Raw genomic sequence first — 19,152 nt, forward strand, 5'->3', positions numbered from 1 at the left:
TGGACGGATGACCTGAGGGCTTTTTGTTATGTAGCTGTGAATTTGTATACAAGTTTCCTCAAATATTTTCTACAGATAGGACGATTCGGAAAACGTTCATTGAAAATCCTTTCGCTTTCGTAAAAGCTACGCGTCGCATCGTAAATGTAAATCGCTTCAATATTTTTTTCCAATGGACGAGAATTGACCATTTTAGAGATTGTTGACGTGGTACCTTTCTATAATAGGGGAGCCCAAGCGGGGATTTCGGGATTTATTAAAGCGCGGCAGATTAATATACAGGGGGATACCTTGTACCCGGTTGAGTACCTCCACCAAATATGAGCCCCATATACAAGGCCGCCTGTGAGGGATAAAGGATCAGATTAGTAAAAAAAATTATCATCAGAAATCCTCGAGAGCGTCAGATTAAGGTAGGGTGAGTTAATTACCTGCTAAAAAGTGTATATTCAAGTAATCTGATAATTTGAGACTGACGGAAAGAAAGGGGAGGGCAGCAAAGTTGTAAAAAAATAACGCCATTCAGACATTTGCGAGCGTAGCTATTTTTTTTTATTTTGAAGGAAATAATTCAAGGATAACGAAAAATATATAATCTGACGATTTCTGTAAGCCGAAATAACCAAAATTCTTCGATGAAGTTTAATGCGTGCAGCTGTGTGATACCTATATTTCCCTCTCCGAGTTTCTATTCCTCTATTCTCTATTCACTTTTTCTCTATCTATTACTCTCTCACTCCGTCCCCACTCTGAATTATGTTGCTTTGACGCCATCACAGCTGATCACAGAGACTCGTTCGTGATGAAGATGATGATTAATTATTCAATTAATTGATGGAGGTAGCCGTTACTACGTGGTAGGAAATCATAAAGTTGAAAAGAGAAATTAAACTTTTTATGTTTTTTACCACTTTTATTTGTAACTGACGTTACTGCAATTTCGTCCTATAAGGACATTTTCAAACTTATACAATATATAAGGTCATTTTCAAACTTATCTAATATATAAAAATGAATGTTTGTTGGTTGGTTGGTAAGTGATAAACTGTTACATCGCTCAACTGATCGTGATGAATCTTGGCATGTATAAGTAATTTTTTATAGAGAAGGTTTTTAGGCTATCAATTTTTCTGTAACTCACCACTAGATGGCGCTGTAGAACAATTTTTTGAAAGCAATGTTCTATAACGCTACGCACACCTAAGTTCGTTGATTCTGATTCTTTCAAAATATTGGAATAGCAGAATAAGAATAAAATAAGTTTGAAAATGTGCTCATAGGATGAAACTGCAGTAACGTTAGTTACAAATAAAAGTGGTAAAAAACACAAAAAGTTTCATTTCTCTTTCCTTCGTTAATTAATCAATTGATTATGAAAAATTATATTTTTTTGAGCATTAAAAAAAAATATTTTCTTATAAATACAAGTATTCTACTCAAAAACATACACTTTGTTATTTGCATGTTATTTCCTGAGCTTTTCAATTAATTAAGTTCAATGAATTTAAAAAATTTTAAAAAAATATTGTTTTTGTCAGATTAAGCGAATCCCTCTAGATAATCGTCAGATTATGAGACAGCACGTCTAAAACATAAAGATGAACCATATATATCCTAATCTGACGCGCATGAGTATTTCAAAATGGCGAATTTTTTTGCACAATAAAATAATGGCCACGAGTTTGCGTCAAATCGAAATCGTCAGATTATTGAATGAGAGCTTTTTTTTGTTGCATTTCACACCCCCATAGAAACTCTGACGTGCTCGATCAATTTTTTTTTCTTTTCACTTTTAACCCTTACGTACAACCACCCAACCATGCAAATGATCAGATTTACATACCAACATTATCAAAAATACGTATGTCCATGCAACAGTATTTTTTTACATATTTGAAAATCTATAGTCGCTTCCCCCACCGATGAAAAGGTATATATTATATAACATTTTTTTCTTCTTATCATCTAAGCTTTGCAATCTAATATGTCTCAATGACGCTCGAGTAAATCCCCATTTTGCATCGTGGGCTCCCCTGCTACTTCTAGTAAATCCGAAAACGAAATGAGAATATTCTAACTTAACAATGATGTTCATTGTCGTACTGACATTTTTTGTCGTTTTTAAAAACAAAAAATAACTTAACAAACTATATCGGGTTGTTGGAATTGCCATATGTCAGATAAAAAGGAATAGTTCTGGAAATATCGATATTAATTTGTCTGTCTTCAGGAAATTATTAAATGTTCCGCCATTTTGTAGTAGGTGAAGATATTGACTTCATATTCTAGGGTTGTGAAGTATTTGTCAGGAGCTCCAAAAAGATGTGTACAAGACCCCCCTTTGTATTTAATTTTTTTTCTCAGATGGCGCCCAGTCGCCATCTTGAAAATTTCATCTGTCAATTTTACCTCAAAATAAAGTATTAAATTTTTTGAGTTGACCCGATCAAAAAAATAAAAGGGGATGGACATTAAAGAAATTCACCGAATGAAGTTGATATAAACCTAGGAAATACCTTGTTTTCAACACAAAGGGTGGCAAAATTTTCTGAAAAATTCTTTTTTTGTATTAATGTCGGCGGTCATTTTCAACAGTTTTTGTAGATACACCTAATTTTAAATTTCATTACCGACCAATGAGAAAATTAATTAGTGTATGATTGAGGAATATGCAATGGAGAGGTTTTAATTTTTTTCTGGGAAACAGAACGAACTACGAAGATAAATTAATTTTTACAATACAAGAAATTGTACCGAGTTTCATGTTCCTCACTATAAATATGTTGTTCAGTTGAGTGGTTACCGTTTCAGACAAAATAATGAGCTTTTAAAAGTATTAAAAACAAGCAATTTTCTCAAACTTGGAACGCACGTTTTACCAACCAAGTTGGAATCTTCAGGAAATGAAGACATATTCTACGCCAGTGGTTCCAATTTCACGTATCACTTCCAAAAGGAGTTTAAAATTCTTCTGAAGGTTCCTTCAACTGATATCGTTTACACATTCAAGTGAATTTTTCGATCTTCAGTAATTTTTTTCAGTAATGTTTTATCCTGGAAACGCAAACTTGAAAGGTCAAACGCGAATCGCATTTCTGGTTTGAAATCTGTGTAGAATCTGTTTTTCCGTTAATCAGCTGTCGCCCCATACTAACGACAACTCTCAGAAGTTGAGAAACTTGTGAGGATTAACGAGGTCTTACCTTTTAACGTGTGATTCCTAACACGTTGATTGATAAAAGTGCTTGTTTTGGATACATATATGTTTTTCATATCTCTGAGAGAATATTTTTGTTATTATTATTAGAATAGTAAAACCACGAAAAATATTTACCAAATATGTAGAAAATTGAATTTTTTTTTGACAGTCTTCGATATTGAATCGAACTTTCTGGATATGAATTGAAAACTTTGTTTTTTCTAGGCAAGGAATGCGAATTTATTCTGAACTATCAACTTCGTAATGGACAAGGAGTTCTGGAAACGCGAACTCTTACTGCCATCATGGCAACGCGCATCTCCCGAAGATGAATGGTATGCCGATCGACTTGTGAGGTCCTCAAGAGCTCCTAAGACTAACTACGCAACCACTAAACAACCCTCAGAGGAGATTGTTCTCTTGGAGCAGACAGAGAAAAATTCTTATGGAAACAGTGAGTACATATATTATGTCTGTGTCTATTGAAATAGGTAGTATCAATCGTAACTACTTCACTAGTTGAAACAATAAAATAAAAAATAAATATTAATATCTCCTAATATTAATATCTCCTGAGGTTTTTAGGCTATCAATTTTTCTGTAACTCGCCATTAGATGGCGCTGTAGAACACTTTTTTGGAAGCACTGTTCTATAACGCTGCGCACGCCTAAAAGTTCGTTAATTCTGATTCAGTCAAAACATTGGAACAGCAGCGCTACAGCAACATAGTACTAGTACATTATTATAACTGAAATTTGTTTTATCTATACATATGAATATAAATGTATACATATACATACACACACATACATAGTGTTTCTATTCATAAATTACAATGGATGTATCTCTATAAAGAAAATAAGAATGGAATAAAAAATCAGTTTTTCTCCCATTTATAATTTATACCTAAGAGCTTAGAATTTCAATCCTATATCCATATATTATAAAGCATGATAAAATTATTACAATGAAAAAATATTAAGAATATCAAATTATTTTGATATCCCCTTGAACCACATATTTTTCCTAACAAAATAGGTAACATATTGGTTTAACTCAACTATAATTCGAATGAATCAAATTACTATTATCCATTCTATTTGAACAAAGCAAATAGTTTTTCACTTTGGTCCTGAACAATTTTGTGCTATTGATTCCATATTTAATATCAGTTGACAGGGTATTGAATAAACTTGCTGCAAGGTAAGTGTGGCATCTTTGAGCTAGGGTTCTTGTAGTCGAATTTGTTTTGAGATTTACATTAGTTTTGTGCCTGGTGGAATATGGGTGATCTACAAATTGCTTGTTTCTTTCTCTGAATTGGAATGACACAACATCTATGAAGTATGTTTGAAGGTGACAATGTTTCGTGATGAATTTCACTAGTTCGGACTTCCATTGTCTACTATATAAAATGATTTGAAATCCCTGAAACGAGTAAAAAAGAATAATTAAAAAAGAATAGTTGAAAAAAAACAATTATATTAAGCAACAATAAACCTGAAATGAAATGATAGTGTAAAGTAAAAATATAATAATTGAATAAATAAAAATTAAAGGAATGAAAAAAGAAATTAATAAAAAAATAAAAATGAGATTCCAAGTCACGTTAGTTCACGACGTTTCGATTGTTGGTATCTACAATCGTCTTCCAACTGAAGGACGAATTCTTTACACAAGATGAGGGACTGCCAATGGGATCGCTACTTTCACCAGTCATAGCCAACATATATATGGAGTGGTTTGAAACTCTGGCCATTGAAGAAGCCCACAAGAAACCTCGAGTCTGGTTGAGATATGTTGACGACACCTTCATAATATGGAACCATGGGAATACTGAACTAGACGCCTTTCTGAAACACATCAACAGCGTGAGACCTTCCATCACTATCATAATGGAGAAGGAAATCCACAATGAATTGCCATTCTTAGACGTTTTGGTGAAGAGGGCCGACACTAAGTGGGAAACATCTGTATACCGAAAACCCACTCATACGGGACAGTATCTGAACCACGAATCCAACCACTATCAATCGACAAAAAGAAGAATCATCAAGACTCTATTAGACCGTGCTTTTGGGCTCTGTAATACAAAGGAAGGTCTCGAGAAGGAACTAGACATCATCAAAAATGATCTTCAGCGGAATGGATACTCCAAAGCGATGGTAGAAAAGACTTTGGCTAAAAGACAGCAGGAGCCTCGCAAGGAAGAGAAGCCGTCACAACCAGTGCTTGCACTTTCCTACATCAGAGGATTATCGGAGAGGATAAGAAGAATTGGTTCCAAGTACAACATTAGAACCTGTTTCAGATCCGGTAACACTATCCGTAGCAGCCTCACAAAAACCAGGCCCCCAAACGCGGACTGCGATTCCAAGAATTGCATTTACCGGATACCCTGTGAGTGCGGAAAATCCTATATTGGTGAAACTAAGAGGCCATTGAATGTTCGCATTGCCGAGCACAAGAAGCACACACAGCGAGGAGAAACCAGCAAATCAGGAATAGCAGACCATGTTTGGACCCATCAACACAACATCGAGTGGTCCCAAGCTGAGATCTTGCACAGAGAGGAACATTGGTTCAGGAGAAAATTTAAGGAAGCCGCATACATGTTATCCAACAACGTATTCAGCCAGGCCAGCGTAGATATACGAAACATATGGAAACCCATCATCAAACGAAAAATGACCAACTCCCGCCAAAACGGTCATCTCTCACGAAATCAGTGAAGCGGAAAATGGAAAGTAGAGAAAGTGAAAGTATTTCAACGGCCTATAAAATAGTCATCTCTCGGAGGAATCAGTCCAGTCATCACCCGAAGACGATTGTAGATACCAACAATTGAAACGTCGTGAACTAACGTGACTTGGAATCTCTACACTTTTTTATTTTTTATTAATTTCTTTTTTCATTCCTTTAATTTCTATTTATTCAATTATTATATTTTTACTTATAGGTTATTTCACTATCATTTCATTTCAGGTTTATTGTTGCTTAATATAATTGTTTTTTTTTTCAACTATTCTTTTTTAATTATTCTTTTTTACTTGTTTCAGGGATTTCAAATCATTTTATATAGTAGACAATGGAAGTCCGAACTAGTGAAATTCATCTATGAAGTAGAGCTACCTTATATGGAGAAGAACTACGTTTTTGTAGAATAAACTTTTTGAAAACATTTTATCAAAAGGATTTAATCTTTAGTGATTCAAATCTAATGTGAATCACTACTGTCGCACAGGCAGCGCCCTTAAAATGCTTTAAGGATTTTCTTGTGGTGCTTGTATTTTGTCCTTGAGAAAAAATGTCTCATATAATTTGTTACTTTTTTGAATCATGACGATCAGACTTAAATTCATTTCAAAAACAATATAATTGTTGAGAAGACATTATAAAAATGGTAATTATAGAAACATATAAAAAAAGAAAGTAATATATATTATGAAATTATGAAACAACAAAAAAAATTAATTGGCGCTCCGGGCCGACTTGATTGATTCCAGTGGCGCATTTGATTTTTCAGCTGCAGGAAAACCCCGAAAACCTTGCAGCACCTCATTATCTGAAAATTTTGTTCTGCCAATGTCCGCTCTTTCATGAAATGAAATGTAGATATTCAAGATATTGTCAAAATATTCAATGATATGACTATTGTCAAACTTAAATTAGTCCGCTTCGTCTCGACCAGTGCGTAATAATGACCTGATTCAACGGCAGAACCACAGTGAACAATGACTGTATGAAGATTATAATAGTGGTCTGCTAGATTGAAGTGTTCATCTATTTTGAACCTTCGTAAGAGTTTGGTGCTTCCGTCAGAGGTTGAGTCATGTTTGAAGATCATCAGTGTTATTATTGGATTGACTGGTGCCTCAGCTATACTTGTTGTCTTATAATTGTTAGTTAGTTTGTTAGTTTAGCGTATATTTGGCGTATACAGTTGATCTTTATCCGTTAAAAGTTCTATTTTCTGATGATTCAGCAATAAGCTTTGCTACCTCTTGAACATGTACTACAAAGTGAACTAGTGACGATTTTTCCAGCTATAGATCTGCAAACACAAGACGAGATATACTGTACGGAATCCTCTAATCCAGAGCAGTGAGGAGTATTGATTCTGCTATTTTCCTTCTCACGAAGAGTATTCAACAAGAACCCCAAGAATTTGGAGCTATCCTCTTGTTGTCCTAACGAGTATCTAGTGGACTTCACGAGACTTTAGGAAATTGGTTGGTGGGAAAGTTTTTTTTAAAATATTTCAAGTTCCTAGTTTTCATTTGAAAGTTCACTACTGAATTATTTAGAGTACAAATAAACATCAATATTTGGAAAACTCGTAAGATGATAAACACAATAATGGCAATAATAATACGGAAGACGAAAAAAAAGAAAGAAAAAACAAACCACAGTATGAGATCAGAAAAAAGAGCACTGACCATATTCCATTAAACCAACCGGCTGATTTACAGTGCAATTTCATTTTTCCAAGTTATAATAATGTGTGATGTCCCATTCCACAGAAAAGCGTATTGAAAATAATCATTGAGTTATATAAATTCAAAAATCAAGCTGAGGAGTGCTTGTGGATTATAAATTTATCAATTTGTCTGGTTATAAAGTGACCCAGATATTCATTGGTATGTACGTATTATTCATATTTGAAAATAATGTTTCTGTTGGTGATAATTTGTGAATGCTTTCATCAGTGTGAGCCATCCAGACTTATCAATATCATGGACTTATTCTGGATTTTCTGTGAACGTACTGAAGGATGCCCATAGATAGTAGCACAATATGGTATTAGCACACTCTAGATGGTATTACTGCTTTGCAAAGATTCAGTTCGAGTCGAGATGTTCTTAAGTCTTCATACATCTGCCGTAAGATATGACAAACAGTACTGGTATTTTGGGGAATCTGAGGTTAGAATCTAACCACAGTCACAGGATTTTACCTTCACTTTCTATCGAAAGTGTATCACCAAGTCGTTCATTCATAAAAACTTCACTTTCGGCTCTTTTGTGGTTCGTACCTATCGGTATTCCGATAGGTTTCAAATTATGCGCACTCGAGAGGTTAGAAAAAGTTTGACATTTTGGACAGCTTGAAGATCTGAAATATATATCGAAATTGAAAGTGATCCTAAAGGGAATCCTGAGGTTTTCCAAACTCAACTGGTAAAACAATTGAACTACCATTCATATACTCGCATACTGTCCATTGAAAATAACTTATTCAGTGTCACTTGAATAAGTTATGGATTTTTAACAAATATTGACCATTTCTATTACATATCTTTGAGGATAAATCTTAAAAACAATGAACAGTCCACTGACAGGCATCAAGTACGATGATTCTGATGGGTTGCATTCCTTTTCGAAGGCTAAATTTAAAAACAGCAAGTTTCAATTTCGAAATTTGAAATTGACGTGTTTCGGAATTTTTCATGAATTTGCACAATAAATGAAATTATAAATTCTTTCCATTTGGGTATTCCACTGTGCACTTTATAGCAATTCCAATCGACCTAGTTGCGTTCTCTTTTTCATTATGTCAAGAACAGATGCACTGAAAATCCATTAGAAATTTCAGAACAACAGAAAACATAATAAAGTTGGAAACAAACAAAGCGCTTCTCGGTTCCTACAGTATACGACAGAAAAACATGCTTCAACTTGTCTTTATATTATAAAACAATGGCGCCTTCATTAAATTTCTGTGAATTTTCAGTCACGCGGCAAACCATTTCCGTGAAAATGGGCGCCACTGCACGATTCCCGCTGAAACCTCGTTTTGGGAGGAAATGGAAAAGTCCTGTTTACGCTGCAAGAGGTGATATAAAGCAAATTCCAAGGAAGTTATTCAGCCGTAATTTGCGAAATATAGCTTTCAACAAATTTTTCAGGGTAATTGTGGGAATTCCTCCAACTGTTAAGCCAGCATTGGGAAAATAGTGAAAAAGACGATAAACCTTTAATGATTGCCTTGAGGAAATTATAAATTGTTTTCAAGTTTCTTTGAAGGTTACATTTCCCTGAGAGAACAAACCTTATTAACGTTTTTTTTTCCTGATCTACTTTAACCCAAAATTCTAATACACAGAAGTGAAGATGTGACATTGGGTTAGCCTATAGATAGATAGATCTTTATTGTCTAAAATGTAATACACTTTATCGACGAAGGGTGTCATGTTTATGAATACATGAAATGTTAAAAATATATTGAATGCTGTTTTTTTAAAAGACTATATAGTATTCATAAAAATTCAATGTAGGTTAAAAACAACAGACAAAAAAGCAATGCCAAAAATTTCAAAGATAAGAAAAAATGTACAAATATATCATCAATGAAAGACAATTTTAAAATCACTTGACATAAATCGTAATATACATTCTGAAAAATCGAATTATACAAAAACTTGATGGAGATGATCGAAACACCGATTTGAACAAAACTATTAAAATCATCAAGACCATAGCACCAACTGTAGGCACCAATAATATTACTACTTATCGAATTGGCCGAAGGAATGTGGTCAACCCTCCACCTTTGAAAGTAACGCTCAATAGTGAAGAAGATGTAATTACTATTCTGAAAAATAAGCGTAAATTGAAATATCTAAATATAAACATTCAAATCAACACAGACAAAACCAAACTTCAAAGAGATTACCTGAAAATTATATTGCAGGAATTGAACGAACGCAAGCAAAAAACTATTAGATTTCAAAATTGGTTAAATAAACATACGTTCCTTAAATAATTGCTTTGATATATTCAAAGACATCATACTTGAAAATGAGTTTGCAATTGTTGGTGTGGCTGAATCATGGCTTATTCCAGAATACTCAGATAAGTTTGTTTCAATTCCTCAATTCAACTTGGTACGGCTAGATCGCAATAGTAGAGATGTAATATAGACATTTCTGACTTGTTAGAAGGATTGAAATTATCACTTTATAAGCTTTTTTCAAAAAATTGGAAGGTGACATAAGATCTGTCTCTTCCGACCCTGATCAATTTAATTGTTGCTGTCAGTATTGAAGCGCCGTCACCGATGATTGATCATTTTCCACTCAATTTTAATATTTTTAGTTGAAAATAAAATAATATTCATTTTTCGTTGATTTTTTTCTATAATGGGCTTGGGGTTTGGTTGTCTTCGGCGATTCGCCCTCATCAATCATCATTTTTCTTACTGACAATGAAACAGTTTCCTCCTCAATACGTAATGAATAAACCATTATACTAAGGTGAGGTAATGTGATATTCAAAGTGAAACTGTAAAAATCAAAGAAGTACGAATTTATTGATAATTCATTATTGTTGGTAACAATACTATGATTTTTATAATTATTGATGTTCATACAAAATACCTAAGCTTGATTAATCCTTATCAGTTTCCTGATTTTCCTTTAAATATTCTGATAATATATAAACTTTTGGCAAAGAATGATGGCCCATTGTTTAAAAAAAAGAGTTCTATAAAATTCCAAAACATTTCTGATTCTAAAGGAAAATCAAGATCAAATAAATAAATGATTTTATAACATATATCTACAGCCCGGAGTATATGTGAAAATTGGTATCTGATATCATCAAAATAAACAGATATGTCTGTTGGGTACTTTATGTCATCTCCAGTACATGAGATAAACGGTTGAATCGATTTCTTCTTCGATTTCAAAAACCGTATGTGCTCTTCTACTTGTTGTTGGCAATTTCCAATATACAAAAAAGATTCTTGGGAATCCTTGATGGTGAATTTAGTCACACTGGATTTTCCAGATCTGTCCTTGGTGACTATTTTATTGATAGGGAAGAAATATTCATGGAGAGCCCAAAATACTACAGCATAGCGACCATCTAAAATCAATTAACAAAATATAAAGTTAGTATGGTGCTTGATGAATGGATCCATAAGCCATGCCGTGTGACACAGACCCATGCAGGGTCAGTCAACCTTATTTCCTCACAGAATCTCATATTCTTTCAACTATTTTTCTGGAATTTGGAAGACTGAGAATGCTTACTAAGACGGACGACTCTAAGAGCCTTGAAGATAATAGCACTATATGCTGTCGAAAGTTTTCTGTGAACAAATGTTTTCAATGTTTCATTATTAACACGTGGTTACAAAAATGATTTGAAACTCAAATAACTTATTATTATATGCAAGCGCTTTCAATAGCAGACCCTGCTAACATCTTCATGGCTCTATTATAACATATATGCATTCAACATGTCAACATTCAATAAATAATCATCACAACTCGATAATAAGCTATTGAATTCATTATTTATGAAAGTATATTTCCTCAAGTAACATTCCTGGATATTTAAAAACATCTTTTCGTAAAAAATTGTTATTATTGTGCAAAGAAAGAACAAAAAAACTTGACTACAATCATTCTCGCATTATCTAATGACGGAATTTGTCTCCAAATAGTGTCTTCGTTTGAAATGTTCAATTAATAACGAAAAGGCACCGATATTTTGACTGCAGATAAACACTTCATGGTCTTACATAAATGAAAATGAAAATGAGTAATAACGAATAAAACAAAATGAGCATATCTATATAATACGTACCTTCAATAAACTGTAGATTCAAATACCTAGGTACTTATTCAACTTGTGTGCCGATCTCGTTTCTCTTGAAGGAAGTTATGTGAATATTTCTGTATCAATAGGTACCTACGAAATCACTAACTGCAATAGCACCTTCGCGTCTTGTTTTAGTTATTGAGATATTTATGATGTCAATAATGTCCTTTTAGCCAATGAGATTATGGAATTTCAATGTAGGAATTTGCGCTGTAACGAACTTTGTGCATCGATGCTAGGGATGATCATTGTTTTATGACTGAATTGCTGAATACGTACATGGAAACCATGTATTATTTCATCATGCTACGAATATTGTACATTAAACAAACGTAAGGGTTTATGATTTCGGGCATGCTTTGATGTAATTTCGTACGTATTTAATAATAATAATAATAACGAAGACCTTTCGTTGAAACAAAGTATACATATGGTTATTTATCTTATGTATCAGTTCATTGATTTATTGACCTGGGTTAACGATTCATAAATTCTTTCGTTCAATCGAAAAAACCATACATGGATTTAGTGTATTTATTTATTGATTGAATACTAATGAACATTGAAATAATGTGCAGTATTCCTCAACTGCATTTTCGTGAGCTGAAGTAAATATTCCTTGAAACAATGGAACAATAATCAAATTAATAAAATATTTTTCATCTGAAGGGTGAATACGTTTATTGAATTATGGAAATTGTTCCTAGCTTTTCAATGAAAATGATTTTATTGATGATACGAACATGTATATCGAATGATGACTAACTATTCGTGATACTAAAGAATTTTTTATTGAATTGACGTAAAAAATAGTGATGAATGGGGTTTATTGATAATATGTATAGGAGTTTTTTCAGTGTGTCTTAATGATTTATGTGAAATTTTAGAACAAATTTACTTGGAAACGACGGTTATGATTTTAGTGGGTGATATTAATATTAATCTCTTGAATCCAAATTCTAACGATACCCAATCGTTCATTAATTTGCTTTCTGTTTTTGATTTGTGTCAAATGAACAGGATGAACTTAGATTTAGAAAATACACTTCTATTTTCCGAAAATCATGGCCTTCGAATAAATCCAAATAAAACAGTAGCCCTATGTTTGGGATCTGACCTACAAAGAAATGGAGTTGAAACAAATTTCCATCTTTTTCTTGACAATGAACCGATTGACTGGGTGAATTCAGCAAAAAAAATAGGTGTATATATCGATAACACTCTCTCGTTCAACAAGCACGTTAAACACATTTACAAAACTTGCTTTTTTAAACTAATATCCTTATACAAGTTCAAGTTCCATCTTTCTCAAGAAACAAAACTGAAATTAGTTCAATCATTAATTCATCCCCATATTGAGTATTGTTGCTCAGTGTATTACAACTTCTTGCCAGACTATAATAAACACAAACATTAACGCATACAAAATGCTTGTATGAGATTTGTGTGCTGCATAAACTACTGTGATCATGTAACTCCATATTTATCGAAATTAGATCAGCTGAATATTGAGTTTAGAATTCGTTATCTCATATCTGTATTCTTACACAAACTATTGGAAAGCGAAAGTCCTAATCACTTGTTCAGATTAATTAGTAAGCGATCTGATAATCTTTCTATCAATTTAAGAAAAGATACATTTACTATTCCCATATCATGTTACCACCAAATTTGAGGGATGTTTTTCTGACTTTGGACCAGAGTATCTAAATAATTTATTGCCGTATAATCATTTGTCTACATATCAATTCAAAAAAACTTCATATCAATTCAAAAAAACTTTGAAGTTCATTTCTTAGATGTTCAAAAATGATTGTAATCTTTTATATTATCTCCATAATAGTTTTTTTTATTATTTTTGTGTCTATTGTAACTGTTACTTATAGTCCTACTATATGCTTTTTTTTTCTCAATTATGGGACGGGTGGAAGATAGCCTCTGGCTAACCCTTTTCCCTTTGTGTATACAACATGTTTTTGCACAATAGACGTTATTATTATTATTATTATTATATACCGAAAAACTAGAATTTGTATGCAAAATAATCTTCCAAACTGTAGAAGCACTTTCCCAAATCAAGGTTCTTTACTGATTTTCAAAATTTTTTAAGTTCATTAATTGATGTAATATGTTTTGGTAGATGATTATATATTTGTCTACTTCTATAGATCTGAGACTGCCTGGTCTGTATGGCTTTCAAACTTTTTTTATGTTTGTGAAATAAGCAGACAGTCTCTAGAGTGGATATTTCAAATATTGTTAATATTTTATTTCTGCAGAAAAGTGGCCTACACTTTGTCATGCATCTTCAATTCAAATATTATTCTCAAAGCTCTTTTCTGGATAACGAATATACTCTGCATCAAAATCTGGCTGCCTGAGCCCCAGAAAGGAATTCCATACCGAAGATGACTCTCCATAAATGAATAGTAGGTATTTATTGCTGCTGAAAATCCGAGTTCACGAGATATGACATTTATGGCAAAGCAACCAGAAGATAATTTCTTTTTTCAAAACACTAATTGCGTATCAAATTTGAAGGTACTGTCAATGAATATACCAAGAAATTTAGTTACAGGAATACTTTCAATCATGTGTTCACCTAATATTACTTGTTGTAAGTCCCACTTGAATGTTATCAGATTTATTCTAGAAAAGTTTAGCGATGGCATACTCGATTCACACCATTTTTTAAATTTCTCTAAATCTGAGTGGACAGACAGAGTCAAAGTATCAGGATCTTTATTACGCCAAAGTACTGTAGTGTCATCCGCAAACAAGGTAAATGCTCCAGGTATATCGAGTTTTGCCATATCGTTAATATATAGGCCTATAATGATAAAATTGGGCCTAGTACTTACCCCTGAGGAACTTCGCATACAATTTTTCCACTATCAGAAGTGTTGTTGCTCAATGTTATTTTTTGACTTCTACTAGTGATATAGAAAGGTCCAGAAATACTGCCGCTGCAACTTCTTTATCATTTAGGGTTGTGTAGACGTTTTCGAGGAAATGAAAGATGGCGTCATTCGTGTTTTTTTGTGTCGGAAGCCAAATTGTACGGCAGCTATAATTTTATGTTTTTTCTAGAAACCCTCTATCCTACTTTTGACTAGTTTTTCATTGATTTCTGATAACGTTGATAAAATTGAGATTGGTCTAAAATTGCTGAGGTCATCAATGGCACCTCCTTTGTAAAGCGGTATAACTTTTGCTGATTTCAAACTGGAAGGAAAAATATCAGTAGTAAACAACGAGTTTATAGCTATAGCTATAGCTAAAGCTTGAAGGGCTCCATCAGGCGATTGTAAAAAGAACTTTGCTGATAAGTTGTCTTCACCAGCAAAATTTTTGTTTCTCTTTCATTACTAACTTCAGCTCACTCAAATCTGTGTCATATAAAAACAAGGATTTCACCTTACTCCAATTTTGAAGCAGGTCAACTGTTGGAATGATATTGTTGATTTATTTTGAGGCTATTGAACAATAATGATCATTTAACTGATTTATGTTTATCTTTATTGCCGGATGGTTCTGTTTCTTATTTCCTCTCAAGTAATTAACTATTGCCCACATTTCTTTTTGTTTATTTTCTGATTCATTAAGCCTATTATTATAATAGTGATCTTTGGCTAGTTTAACAGTTTGTCTATAGATACCACGAAAATTATTAAAGTGTGACATAAAAAATATATTGTCACTGTGGAATTTTCTAATGGTATGTAGGCACTTTAGATTTTTCGAATAAATTTTAAGTCCTTTAGTAATCAAAGGTTTGGATTTTTTCCGTTTTATCAAGGGTAGGAGAAACGCTTTGTTACATTTTTCACAGACAAGTTTCTGAAATTCATTCACTGGATCTTCTGCCGCATGTGTAGAATTCAAATCTGTAGTCTGACAGTTATTTTGAAATTAAACATGATTTTTTCTGCTTTATATTCATCCATACAGTTTACCCTGGTGTATGTTTTCATGTCTGAGAATGTTCGGGATGTGACAAAGAATAGCCTCGTGATCAGATAGGCCTGGATTTATTACTGAGCTTGATACATCTTTGATGTAATCTATAACGCTCGATAAACATTTAGATATTCGGGTGGGGTTATCTACATGCATGACTAGATTAAAGCAGTCTAATAAGTTATTGAGTGTTTGGCTATTACCGCATGTTTTGTTTTCGTGATGTATGTAGAAGACTCCAGCTAAAATGTTTGATGCAAGTGGGGGTGAATCTATGTATATACGGATAAACAGCTGAATAAAAACTCCAACCACCAGCCATGAAAGATTGAGATATGATCAATACTTCCAGTGAGAAGACTTAGCGCATCTGCGAACCTGTCTTTCTGAGAAATTCAATCATTTGAAGAACGCCTTCGATGGTTATGAGTGTAGCGAAGTTGAAAAAATCATATCGGATGAGGATTCCATTTAGAAAGCATGTTGAAATTGAAAAGGATAACTTTTTACAGGCGTAGATAGGGCCAACATTTTAGTTTGCCTCGATAAGTTACTGCGTAAAATCAAAGTATTTTTCACAAAGAAAAATGTTAGGCAGGCCAAAGTCTGCCTCCGTCTTCAGAAATGGACAAAATTCAAATATCCTGCCCAGTTAGTCCTTTGCTAATTATTTCTATTTCTCATCTTCGACAGATGTCAAAAGAGTTCTGAAATCTAAATGATGCCAATATTGTTGGGAAATTCGATGTAGTACAAGGTGTTCTTTAATATCAGTCTGTTGCTATATCGCCACTATCAATATTTTTCTTCAAGACGGGTAGCCAAGTACGATCTATTTTTAAGGGAGTGTTAAATACACTTCTTTCCAAATATGAGAATATACTCTGATTCTTCTTTACGTCTCTTAGATAGAGGTTCATTGGCAATCATTCTGGTCTTGTTCTATTTCACTCGATGTCCACCGTCTGATTTCAGAATGTGTTTTTCACAATGGTCTCGAAGTTTCGCCAATATAACTTTTATCACAAAAATGCAATTTTTGTTGTTTCTTCAGTATTATTGGGTTTTGTATGTTTGAGTATAGATCTCAGTGTATTTTTTGTTTTGTAAGAAGTTCTAACATCATTTCTCCTTCCAATTCTTTTCAAAATGGAATATCCTGGAATGTAAGATATAACGTTAGTTGTGACTGGTGTCGGTGGATGTTGAGTCGATCATTTTTGAGTTGGATATTGTCGAATTAGTGATGATGTTTGTAGGGTAATTTGGTTTTTAATACACTGTTAATTTTCTATTGCATTTATCGTTGAATTTATGAAGGAGTCTTCTGCGGCCACCTCGTTGATCATTGTCACGAACTGTTCTTGTAGAACAGATTTTATTAATGATATTTCTTAAATAAAGTTTTGAGTTGAATTACATATCGTTTTTGCTTTGTTATCAAGACAATTTATTATACCATTTTTGGCACTTGCATTTAATGTGTAGAAAAGATATCTATTTGTATTTGTTTTCTTTCGATAAACATTTGTATCAAATTGATCTGATGACCTCTTCAACATTACGGCAAGAAAAGAAAGTTGACCATCTTGTTCAATCTCTATTGCAGAGATATCGTCAACATGCCTCCTCAAAAATTTGGGACCGTTCTGGTGAGTCTCAACGAAATATTTTTCAAATGTTCCATATATATACTGTGTGTGCGATTTCAAACCGTGTATGCGATTTCAAATGACAATTTCAAATTATGGTACTCGACGAGCTCTATCCAAATTTGTTGACAAATATGAATTATTCTCATTTTCAAGGCTCACTACGACCTGCAAAATGGGTCGAAATTTCGAGAAGGATCATCAGGCATTTTTCGGAAAAGTGGATATCCCATTGGATTTGGGCATATTTCGAACATTCAGTTTTCAAGTTTCAGTCCAATTTCCAAATCCATCATTTTCTTACCGACCCTGTATGGAAGTCTATGAACTTTACAAAAAAGATGAAGTAACTATTCAATGAGTCGTCACTAGTTTAATTAAAATGAACAAATCAAAAGTGGAAAACGTGTTTTTAATTTTAGAAAATTTAACAACAACAAAAATAAATCAAATGAGGACTGGGACAGTTTCTTCAGGTATTGAAGTTTTCAACTTATCCTTCTTCCAGCTTGGAAGAATTACAGCCTTTATAGCATATGATTCTCGAAACCCTATGACATATATAACTGCAATGTCCTGACCCATCATCCGGCTATACTTCACAAAATATAGAAGCAAAAGTTTTAGAAAGATCTAGAATACAAAAGGTTCACGTTAAAACTTGTCTTTTACAAACAACCAGGCAAATTTATAATTGCGGTACATGGTCTCATTGTAGCCCCGTAAGGGGTGGAATGTTGGAATATGTAGATCAATTAGGTAGAGAAGAATTCAAAAAGATGCACAATTTTCTAGAATATCGTGGATTCGTCAATCAAATAATAAAATTAAAAGAAAAAAAAACAGCACGCATACCGTTTCCGTCACATTAGCAGGAGAATTGAATAAAGATGGAAGCTGCAAAGGGGTCACTTATGATGTTTGAGGAGAAGAATGGAATAATGTGGTCGTAATAGCCAGTGTACACATCACATTACATGATTACTCAGCCTTGGCCCATTTTGAAACTAACGAGATTATTCTACAGGATGGAGTCTCGTGTAATTATTTAGAAACATATTGTCTAGATCCGATAATAGGCTAAACTTTATGGGAACCCATCAATCAGCAGGAATATCAACTTTTCAGACTGTTGTATGAAGGACAAGCGACAATTGTTGCAAAAAAACACAGCGACCAATCAAGAAATTTTTGGTAGTGGAAGGTCATGCAAAAATATTTGCGTTGTAATTATTCAATCCAGAATCAATTTGCGAACGGAGAATGTACCTTACAGAACACCCTCGTATTTTAGTCATTTTAGTCATAGTCATAGTCGTATTTTAGTCGAAATGGAGAAAACAGGAATCACAAGGTGATGCAGATTCAATCACATACGTCAATACACAGCTTCTTTATATGGAACAATCTTTTAAGCGAAACCTAGAAGAATTATAGTCTGAAACAGTATAACGGCGACGTCTTTTGAGAAGAGAAATATGAAAAAATCGTTTAGCAATGGCTTCATTTTCCCCTAACGCAATAGTTGATTTCTTGCAACAAAAATTAGGCCTGGTGAGTAAAATAAATGGAGAAGTACTGTACGTTATGCCTTGTAAATGTTGATATCCGAAGAACAAATAAATGTTACGGGGAACTACCAGAAGTCGTTCATAACAAATCATACTTTATGGCGTCAATCACAAGAATATTACAAACACATGCCCAAGAAACAGAATTGTAATTTGCTAT

At 33.4% G+C, this 19,152-nt stretch overlaps 1 protein-coding gene across 2 annotated transcripts in view; it reads left to right on the forward strand.

The window, feature by feature from the left end:
- LOC111511929 (synaptotagmin-15) overlaps positions 1–19,152 on the forward strand; it is a 475,338-nt gene that overhangs the window by 208,294 nt on the left and 247,892 nt on the right. For both annotated transcript variants that reach the window (XM_074175994.1, XM_074175995.1), the window contains exon 2: positions 3,425–3,653. In XM_074175994.1, coding sequence (XP_074032095.1) covers positions 3,464–3,653 — 190 coding nt within the window. In that variant the 5' untranslated portion in view covers positions 3,425–3,463. The remainder of the gene's footprint in view (positions 1–3,424; positions 3,654–19,152) is intronic.

The sequence above is a fragment of the Leptinotarsa decemlineata genome, unplaced genomic scaffold (assembly GCF_025532065.1).
Source record: "Leptinotarsa decemlineata unplaced genomic scaffold, Ldec_3_MD MMD2_tig00001393_RagTag_RagTag, whole genome shotgun sequence".
Lineage (NCBI taxonomy): Eukaryota > Metazoa > Arthropoda > Insecta > Coleoptera > Chrysomelidae > Leptinotarsa > Leptinotarsa decemlineata.